The following is a 10,539-nucleotide window of genomic DNA, read 5'->3' as shown; positions in this document are numbered from 1 at the left end:
TCTCAAACATGTTTAATAGGCGTTCAGGGAGTGGATACAGGGTTGTGCATGTGCAATTTTTCATTTTTTAAAGTGGAGAGGGCAGGTCTTTTCAAACATTCACAAAAGACTGCCACTATACCTGTAAGAAATAACTTTCAGCTGGAAATGTATATTTATTCTAATTGAACAAGATAAAGGTACTCCATCTTCCACTTAGCCAGAAGTCACCTTATCATTGCAAAATTTCTTAAATATCTTCTCTTGGTGCAGATTATTCCAACCACTTGAAGTCAATGGGGCTAAAGCAACAAATGTATTTGCTTGTAAACTTGACCTTTGCACACCATGAAGATTTCCTGAAGGGGTCTATAATAACTGTTAGATGGACAGTGTCCTGTTTAATATTTTTCATGTTATTTAACTACTTTTTATTAGGACTTTATAAGAATTTCCATAACAAAGACACCTTTTTTTTTTTTTTACAAAAATAGATTAAAGTGTATAAAGAATATTTCTGCAAAGAATACTTTGCAGAAATATTTTTTTTATTGAGCTCCACCAGCTCCACTCGTTCAGACTGAAACTTTTGTCTGATCTGTGAAAAAAAGAGTATTGGATTCCCAGTCAGATGTAGCATGTCTGTTAGAATAATTGATGCAGCATTTACTGCATATTGTTTACCTGTAGCAAAATGAATCAAAGATTTCCTGAAGACAGAAATAAGGCAGTAAAAAAAATCCAATGATCAAATATTGACTCCTTGGAATACTTTTCCAAAGAATGTTGTTTTTTTTAATAAATACATAGTTGTAATTTTGTATTTAAACCATGCCAAATGCACAGTGTATTAATCCTGGGATCAATCCCTGGCCAGTGCATCTATACAGCTTCTTTTTCATGTCTATCTTTAGGAAACTGTTTTTCCCAACAGGAACTGTGCGTATTCTTTCCGCCGCAGCACACGATGCATTTTGAAAGTGTTGGCTGATGTGTTCGTGTAGGCCATCATCTGCTTCCGAAGCTCCTTGAACGCCCCCTCTGACACCAGCTGCACCCGCATTGGGCCAATACTGCCTTTTATCCGAAATGACTTGTAGACAGCAGAGTCCTTCTGGAGACAGATGTCCAGCTAGAGGGAATGAGGAATAACAGAGAAAGATTAAGAGATTTTTCTTTTTTTAAAGAATAAATCACAAAAACCACTGGAATTAGTCTCACCTTATATCTCTGTTCCTCTGTTAGATTTCTCACCCCTTTAAGCTCAATAAACACTTGATAATGAGGGTCTGAGCCTCCTATTGAATCACCTGTAGTGCAACAGTAAATTAATACATAGTTTTAAAACTATTACATGAAAAAAATAAAGAATAAAAACCTAGCAGCTTTACCCAAGATGCCACTCTCTGCACAAGAGTAGTCCACCAGCTGAGCTCCGGGCCACTGAGCAACGGCTTTCTTCAACGCCCCGAGGAACAACGCCTCAGAGACTTTCTCACCTCGAACGTTCAGCATCTGACCCCGTCTGACAGCAAACAGAAGCAAAGAATGAAAATAAAGTGGTCTTTTTATAAACAGGGCATTAAATCAAGGGTTAAGCTTTCAAACCTGTACTGAAACTCCACAATGGGACAATGGTTATGAAATCCAGTGACTTTCACAATATCTCCAATACGATATCTGAAACACAGAAATGATCCGTTAAAACAGATGATTATTTATTGCATTTTAATAGATCATAACATTTCCTGATAAACTCCATGATTAAATTATCCTTATAGTGATTTATTTTCAGTAGAGTGAAACCGTATTTCAATGTGACTTATGCCTAAAAAGCAATAAGAAATCATGATATCTTCTCATTTATTGCAGACAGATAAATTATGACATTTAAAATGTATTATTTACACCAAAAGTTCTCAACCTTCTTTAAGTCAATGCCCTGCTTACGTTGCATGATCCCCATAAAAAATAAAATACCCTCAAAAAATGATAGCTGTATTTTTCCCTAGAAAACTTTTTTTTACCGGTGAGCAAATCTGACTATTAAACAGCAAATTAAAGGATTGGTTTTAAGCACTGCCTCCAAAATGTATGTTTTGAGACATATAATAGGTCATGTTTGTACATTACTTAACTAGAGAAACCAGTGACCAACTCTGAAATTTTATTTTAGCTATTATGTGACCCTGAGCCCTTGAGTTACAACCAAGATTTTTCTGGAAAGAGCTGTGAAATAGAATTTAAGTCTGTTTCTACTGATAGAGTTCTTTCAGGAATAGAAACGGTTCATATATTTTTATATGAACGTGCCTTTAGCTGACAGATCGACCCACTCAGAGCAGTAATTATACCAAAATTGTTGAAAAAAAAAAATATATATATATTAGGGATGCACGATTTTGGGATTTTGGCCGATATCCGATATGCCGATATTTTAAAACTCATGTAGCCGATAACCGATATCAATACCGATTTGAAAAATAATATACTCAAATATATTTTCATATGCTGATATCAAATTGATTTTTAAAATCATGGTATCGATCTATTTTACTTTCAAAATCTCGTGAAATTTCATCGTTCTGTTACAAACTCTGGAGATATTTTGCAAATTCTTGTGAGATTTTTTTAGTAAAATAGATCGATACCGCGTCAATATATCAACATATACAAATTTTGTGAATTTTCGGGGGATTTCGTAGCATAATGATGACATATAGCAATATTTCATTAGTAAAAGAGATTGATATGGTGTTTTTATATGGCAATATATCAGCATATGAAGATATTGTGATATTTTAATGTATCAATATTTTTTCCCTCGTCTTTAGAAGTTTTTAAATCTGTAAAAAATACGTTTTTGAGGAAGAAGAAGAAGTAGTATTTTTTTTTTTTTTTTTTTAGACTTTAGAAACTCAGAAGCTGATCAAATATCGGGTAAAATATCGGTGGGGTGGCCGATGTCCGATACTCAGTTTTAAGGCCGATACCGATAGGGGGCCGATTATATTGTGCATCCCTAATATATATATATATATATATATATATATATATATATACATTTTGCATTTAAGATGATAATCTTTTTTGTCTGTCAATATACTCCATCCAGAAGTTTTAGTTTCACTTGGTTTAATTTCGCTAAAAGTCTTCTTTAAGGAACCTTTGGCTATCTGATTATTAATCGATTAATCGAAAAGATAATAAACAGCAGATTAATTGATTTAGCTAAATAGTCGTTAGCTACAGCCCTACATATAGCATAAAAGTTGTGTCCCCCATTTTTTTGTTTGTTAGTAAAGTAAAATCTAACCTGAAAAGCCCAGAAGCGTTGGTGATAACAAGCTCGTAGCTTTCACCTTCCTTCACCTCCTCCATCAGTAATGTTTGAGGATTCTCCTCATCCAGGCTGTTTTCTGGCAGGAACTCGCAGAACATGGAGCGTGGACAAAGCAGGTAACGTCTGCTCTCCTCCTGAGGCCACAGGTTTACTCCTATCAGACCTACAGGAGGCCACAGAGAGATGAATGCTGGCCTCACTTAGTCAACGCTACAAAACATTTCAACTGCTGTCAGTTGCAATGACGATTGCTAATCAATAAATTGCTATATTGTAATAAAACTGTTGGTACCTTCTGTAGCAGCATAGAAGGGGGAATAGAAAGGGACTCCTTTGCAGTAATGCTCCCTCAACATTTCACCATAGATTTGATTGGAGCCTGAATCCACTGCCAGAACCAGGTTAAGGTGAGGCCACAGCCGCAGGGCGATCCCCTCAAAACCCTCCTGGAAGTGAGCCCGAAGCTGACCAGCCCTCTCTGCATCTGGTTTCATTAGACCTTCGAGTCTTGTCCTCACTTTGGGCTCCAGAGACAAGGCGCTGCTGATTGTCCCACGCTCAATGTCCTCTACCAGCTCCTGCCAGCGATCCTGTAAGGATGAATGCAATATAAATAAAATCATGATTATTTTATTAATGGTTATATTTAGATTTATAACAGTTTAATCATCCAACAAAAAAGGTTATGTGCCAAAGTGGAGGCTTACCTTTCAGGAGCACATTAACCTTAATGTACAGGCTGAGCTAATCTGACTGACTTCTACATTGAAAGATAAACTAGCAAACTTTAACATGTCTAAATGTCCAAAACTGTAACAAAAGTGGATGTAACTTCACAAACTGTACAAGGAGCTGTGAAAACCTCTGCAAGACGATGTACAAATAGCCAGTTGAGCCAATAAAGCTCAATATAGATTCTAATAAATATTTAACATGCACCTGAAGGGCGGTGAAAGCATAGAAGACTGTAGAAGCAAAGTTGGACTCCAAGGTTCCCACACTGGGGTCTTTCAGTGCAAACAGAAGATGCAGATATAAAGTGTCCCTCTCACTGGGAACCTGATAGGGCAAAGAATATTTTCATTAAAACAACAAAAAAGAGGCTTCAGCACCTGTTTTAGCCTGTGATTTTACCTCAAAGGCAGGAGCAGGAGTGGTGTAGAGGTTGAGCATGTGTCGTGAAGAGGCTGGAGTGGAAGAGTTTGGTCCGATGGGAATGCCGGCCTCTGACTGACGAAATGTGGGGGTGTAGAAGAATTTGGTGGTGCGCTGAAGGCTGTCAGACTCAGGGAAAGCCTTCCGCATAGCTTCTAAACAAACAGCCACCCCCTAACACAAAACGACATATTTAAGTTTACATATAAAAGACACAAGATGAGAACAGAGAAAGACGCTGGTTTGAAAAAGCCTGACCTGCAGGAAGAACTCTGTGTTTGTGTCCTTGGTGCTCAAAAGCATAGCGCTGGGTCCTGATGTCCCAGATGTCATGGCCAGAATAAGGGGCTTCTCAGCAATAATGACCCTTTCTTCTCCAGCTGCAATGAGTTCAATAAGCTCTCGATAGTGGCTGTACGTGGTGAGGGGGTGACGCGCTCGGAAGCCAGCAGCGTCTGACGAAGGAGCAATAAACACAAATGACTTGAAAAACAACTAATAAAAAAATATTTCTGGTTCAAATCTTTAATCTAAACATTACCAGGTTACTTTATTGACAAGTTCGGCGTCAAAAAACGTCTGTGTCATTCAAAAAAGACAATTAAATCAGAGCCTTACACATTTTTATAACATAAATTTTTTTTTCAATGTATTTTGTTTGTTATAATCATAACACATGTAAAAAAAAATAAAGGAAAATTATATTAACTGAAAAAAGGTATATGGTTTAAAAAAGATTTTAAAAAATCTATTATTAAATCAAGCATACATCATTATCATGTGTACTTAGACTTACTTAGAGTTAGACAACCTTTAAAATATAAAACACAATATTTACCACTAATTAAAGCTACGAGAGTTTTTTTTTTTTTTTTTCTGGTATGTCTCTAATTGGCAGTTCTAGACCAAGGCCAGCTCTGTGATTGGATGCCCTCTGGACTCAATGCAGTAGGTGGGAAACAAAAGGATCTTAACTAAATTAACATCTCTGCTGGATAATGTTTCCCACCTCATGCATGAAGCTGTGCAGAACTGGAGAGCTCCTTCAGGGACAGACTGCTGCTCCTTAAATGCACCAGGAAGCATTATCACAGATCCTTCCTCCAAGCAGCTGTAAGAATCTATAACCACTACTGTTGCCAATAACCTCAATAAGTTGTTACATTCATGCTGATTTTTGCACAGTTTCTACCTTAGTCAGTTTAATAACATCCTGCTGTCATTTTGCACATTGCTGATGTTGCTGCTATTTTCAAATATCCATTACTGTAAAAATGTCCATAGCTGGATATTGGTTATTTATTCTCCTGGTGCATAATATTTATTTTATAAAAACACTTTACAGTACAGTATTTGATGGTTTATCTTATAAATCTAACTCTTCACTACTATGTTATTCTTATACATTTTTCTAAAATCTTTTTGCTGCTGTAAACACCAGAATATCCCCATTGTGGGACAATATAGGGATTTTTTTTTCTATTCTAAATCTACCAAGGGTCCGTTTCACTAAGCAGGTTAAACAAACTCAGATTTAAATCTTAAAACTCTGAATTGATCTAGCCTAGCTTTTGAAACTGTGAATTTTCAGTTTCCCAAAGGCTGTTGTGAATTTGTTTAATCAACTCTGAGTATGTGCACTCAGACTTGAGCACGTGCGTAACAAGAATAAAATTTCTTTATCAGTGGAGCCCTGATTCGATGAGTCACCATGACAACAGGCAACAGGGAGTAAAAAGTGAAAAAACCTAATTGGAGAATGTCTTTAAAAGACAGAGCTACAGTTCTACAGCTGCAAAGGAGAGGAAGATGGTGAAGGAGAAGATTGCTGCTATGGTTCTAATTGAAGTACAGGCCGGTATTTATTAATTTTTTTGCCAGGCCATTTTAACATTTATTAGAAGCACCCTCCTCTCTTTTGTAGATCACTAAAATAAGATTCGTCCTGGTCAAAAATCCCACACCTAGACTGAACTATAATAATAGATTTTCTAAATGACATTTTTGCAGAAAAAACAATAAAATTATACTAATAAGAATTTGTAAGAATTACCTAGAAAGGTTTACACATTCTAAGGGGTAATTTTCATATTTATCAGCTTGACTGAATTTATGACATGTGGAAAACATTTTTTTATCGTCAAAATAATAAAAATAATGACCTGTAACTAAATAAATAAATGCCATTCGAGCTTAATGGCAATCTCTACAGTCACCTCAACAAATGCAAACCCATTCCTATATAACTATAAATAGCAATTTCTAAGGCAAGAAAAACAAAAAGATTTAGACTTCCAGTTCACAGGTGATAATAAATAACACCTATAGATAATTAGTTACATTGATGTCTAGCCTGACAAACCAGACTAAATGTGTAGTCTGGCCCCTATAAATGAGACATCAGAAGATTGTTGATGAGAACAACCTGTTGTTTTTCAAACAATGTCTGTGCCCATTGGCCAACGCTCTGACCAATGAGCGCCACTGACTGTGACGTAGTAAGTGCGACAGGAAGCTGGTGGGGGAGTGTGAACAAACAGCCTGTTGGTAAACCGGCGAATACGTCCTTCTCAAAAAAATGAATGAGGGTAGAGCCTCTTACTGCTCACGTTTCAACGAAAAACCCAAGTTCAATCCTTCCAAAACTGATTCCAAAATGGAGTCAAAAATCCCCATCAGAGCTGGCTGCTGGAGGCGGGCTGCGGTTAGCCCTGGCAGCCATTAGCCTTGGAGCTCCGCTGGTTGCTGCGGCCCTCTCAACTTCGGAAATGTTTTTTTTTATTTTTATTTTTTATTATGCATTAAATCTGTAAATGACCATATAATGACGCTTTAAAGTAAAATATTCTCGCCTCAAATGATCCTAAAACTTACTTTTATTGAACAACAGCAACAGAAAAGAGAACTTTTAACTTTCAATGGAGCGCTCCATTGAAAGCTGTTGCTGCCGCAGTGCGTCCTGCTGTTCAATAGCTATGGCCATCTTCCTTGTTGTGCTTTTTCCAGCATCGCACAGCTTTGTCGTCACGCCCTCAAAACCCCGCCCGCTTTGCATCCAGAAATTCAAAACACATCTGTGTTGTGATTGGCCCGCCATATTTAGGGCCTGGGGCATTGATTGAGGCTTACAGAGGAGGATTAGGGACACTGAAAAAATAAAAAAAAGTTGACTGATTTTTACATTTTATTTCAGTTTAATATGGGAAAAAAGTCAAAATTCTGACTTTAATCTCAGAATTATGACTTTAATCTCAGAATTGTGGATATTAGTGTAGATGGGCACCATGAAGGAAAGATGTGGGAGAGCTCAGCTTCACTGACAAAGATGTGAGTTGTTTGGGAGGGACAGAAATACATTGGTGGAAAATGACGGAATTAGGCAACTTTTTACGTGCCCGAGGGGTCCCCGGTGATGCTACTTCATTAATGGAAGAGCAGAAGGTGATTAAACCAAGAGAGTTTATCTCTAAAACAGACATGGCTACAGCTTGATGCTAACATGTTTGTTAAATTCTGAAAAAAGTCAGAGTTCTGAGATTAAAGTTAGAATTCTGACTTTTTCATCATATTATACTGAAATAAAATTTAAAAATCAGTTAACTTTTTTTATTTTCTTCAGTGGCCCTAGTTTACTAGGCTAATTGCCCTATTACACACTGAACCTTTAAAATTTTTGTCAACATAAAATACTAGAAAATGTCAATATTGTGTCACTCAGGTCCACTTTTAACACAAATTGTCAAGTATTATAATACATTTTTATTTAATTAGCACCCTGTCATGCAGAGGGAGATTTGTTTGCTCAGGGAGATGTTATTATCTTTCTATACCCTATGCTCATCTAACCCAACTTTAAACATATTCCCTGCCCTGTCAGCTCCCTTTGTCTTTTGATGCTGTTTGTTCAAAAATATTGTAAAGCAACCCTCTAAAGCTTCTAACAGGTCTAATAACACAAAGGGCAACTCTTTTTAGGTGACTAATAAAGACAGCTGGATGCAAAGCATTGTATTTAGGGGTATTTGGAAAGAACCCGATTTATGTCAATCTATCACATAAAATCCCAATAAAATAAATAAACATAGAAGTTTGTACGTGTTGTATAATATAACTGTGGCTTATATGTTTGATTTTGGAAAGGCACTGCATGCACAGCCTTTGCAGCCTCAACCATAACGTTACCAAAAACTACTGGTAAAACATCCAGAAGATCTCTGTTATCCCACTTTTTTGCGTTTACCGTTTATTGAGCGGAAGTCGTACTTTCTTCCATAGAAAGTATCCGCATTTTTACGCAGTCTCTTCAGTAGAGTCTCCTCCTGGACCTCCGTCACCTTCAGCGTATCTGCTTCCAGTTTCTTTCGCTGTCGCCTGCCGAGCCAACCCACAGCCTTCACCGCCACATATTGGCTTAACAGACTGCCAAACGTCCGCTTGTCTCCCTTCACCTTGGAGCTAATGTCCCTCCAAAGGAGCGCCATCCCGGCCAGAGAGAGGACGCCGACCGCAGCGGGTAAAGGCGGCGGCATGGCTGTGAAAGAAAAGCCGGAGTTACAAAAGAAACACTGGTGTTATACAAGTATACGCCAGCAAGGGGCGCTGTTGGTCCACTTTACACCGCAACATGTTTCCCTTGCGTTTTAGGAGAAAGCTGGAATTCAGTTATAATGGCTCCATAGCCACGAATCGACTTTATCATCATTATTTTCATAATTTACTACCACCTGGTAGAGGAAACTCACCCAACGTTTGTCTGTTAATGCTGACAGCTATGGATAAAACCGCAAAACAAAGCGGAACTGCGACGCCAATCCACGAACAACCCATTTATAACAGGAAAAAAGGCTCCGAAACTCTTATTTTTTTTCACGATGTAAACAAAAACAACGTTTATTTTGCATCTGTTTGCAGGAAGTGGGAACTTTGACGTCCACTAGAAGCAATGAACAGCTTCCGTGTTTGGCTGATGTTCGCCTCGCTGACTGGTTAACGCTTTAACTCAATCGTTTCGCACAGCCAATGAAAAATATCAATAGGAACTAATAAAAATGTGCTGTGGTTTGTGATCGAAATCTGTTTACTGCTCAAATAAACACATTACATTACAATTGGTTCTAGTTCAAATGTAGATACATTTATGGTACTATTGGAAAAAAAATGAACGATTAATAATAAAAAATGTTGTCAGAAGTGGGATTCGAACCCACGCCTCCAGGGGAGACTACGACCTGAACGTAGCGCCTTAGACCGCTCGGCCATCCTGACGACATGAGCAAACAGACGTGATATTCGACACCTGCCATAAAAGCCCCCTGAGCTTTGTTTAAATGTCTTTATATAATTAATATAACAACAAGTAGCTCCGTTGGTCATATTACAATCCGTTTTCCTGGTCGATATGCAGTTGTACAGAGCGAGGCGCGCTCCCGCGACTGGGGATGCATATCTCGTCAGGCCTGCACCTTTCGGCATAACACCTGCCATAAGCACGAGAAGAATGATGGAATTGAATTATAACAGGGTTTATACAGGAGGGAGTACGGGTGGAACGGTTCACAAAATCCACGGTTCAGTTCACGGTTTCGTGGTCACGGTTTTCGGTTCGGTTTGGTATATGTTGATTGTTACACCGAAATCCCATAAAAATTAATGAAAAAATCCAAAAGTAATTATTTTTAATGATCCGCAGAAACCCTGGATCATTTCTGCATGTATTGCTGCTTGGAATTTAATCATCTCGCGCATGCCCTCTACGAACTCCAAGGAACTGGAGATCACAAGGAACTGGAGCCACAGCAGAGGCTGTAGGCTTTGGTTTGAGCAGGAGGTCTGGAGCGCAGCGGAGCGGAGCGCTGACGGAGTATGTGGGATTTCGGGGTTAGCATGACATGTTGGTCATGTTGCTGTTAGCATAAACAAAACGTGTTGCACAATGCTTGCACACTGTTGCACTTTTATCCACAACTTTTTTTCCGCCGTCATCGTAGGTCACTCTAAATGAAAATCGGCCCCATACAACAGACATATAAAGTGCTGCTGGCGCGTCTTACAACTCCTGTTCT

General features: G+C 38.2%; 1 protein-coding gene and 1 non-coding gene across 4 annotated transcripts in view; both read right to left on the bottom strand.

Annotated features, from left to right (window-relative positions):
- Positions 1-686: 686 nt before the first annotated feature.
- The window catches only part of ghdc (GH3 domain containing), a 13,298-nt gene continuing 3,445 nt past the window's right edge, over positions 687-10,539 (bottom strand). For 2 of the 3 annotated variants that reach the window (XM_015404417.1, XM_015404418.1), the window contains 10 exons: positions 8,718-9,008; positions 4,736-4,932; positions 4,457-4,651; positions 4,262-4,381; positions 3,615-3,912; positions 3,296-3,485; positions 1,588-1,659; positions 1,371-1,504; positions 1,201-1,289; positions 687-1,111 (listed from right to left, as the gene is read on the bottom strand). In XM_015404417.1, the coding sequence (XP_015259903.1) occupies positions 890-1,111; positions 1,201-1,289; positions 1,371-1,504; positions 1,588-1,659; positions 3,296-3,485; positions 3,615-3,912; positions 4,262-4,381; positions 4,457-4,651; positions 4,736-4,932; positions 8,718-9,008 (1,808 nt within the window). In that variant the 3' untranslated portion in view covers positions 687-889. Of the gene's footprint in view, positions 1,112-1,200; positions 1,290-1,370; positions 1,505-1,587; positions 1,660-3,295; positions 3,486-3,614; positions 3,913-4,261; positions 4,382-4,456; positions 4,652-4,735; positions 4,933-8,717; positions 9,009-9,219; positions 10,106-10,539 lie in introns of those variants that run through there. The other variant, XM_015404415.1, reaches the window with a different exon arrangement.
- On the bottom strand, positions 9,660-9,742 carry trnal-cag. Its single transcript has one exon. It is a non-coding gene; the product is annotated as a tRNA-Leu (tRNA).

The sequence above is a fragment of the Cyprinodon variegatus genome, unplaced genomic scaffold (genome assembly GCF_000732505.1).
Source record: "Cyprinodon variegatus isolate N-32 unplaced genomic scaffold, C_variegatus-1.0 Scaffold1734, whole genome shotgun sequence".
Taxonomy (NCBI): Eukaryota; Metazoa; Chordata; class Actinopteri; order Cyprinodontiformes; family Cyprinodontidae; genus Cyprinodon; species Cyprinodon variegatus.
This window is presented reverse-complemented; position numbering and strand designations above follow the sequence as displayed.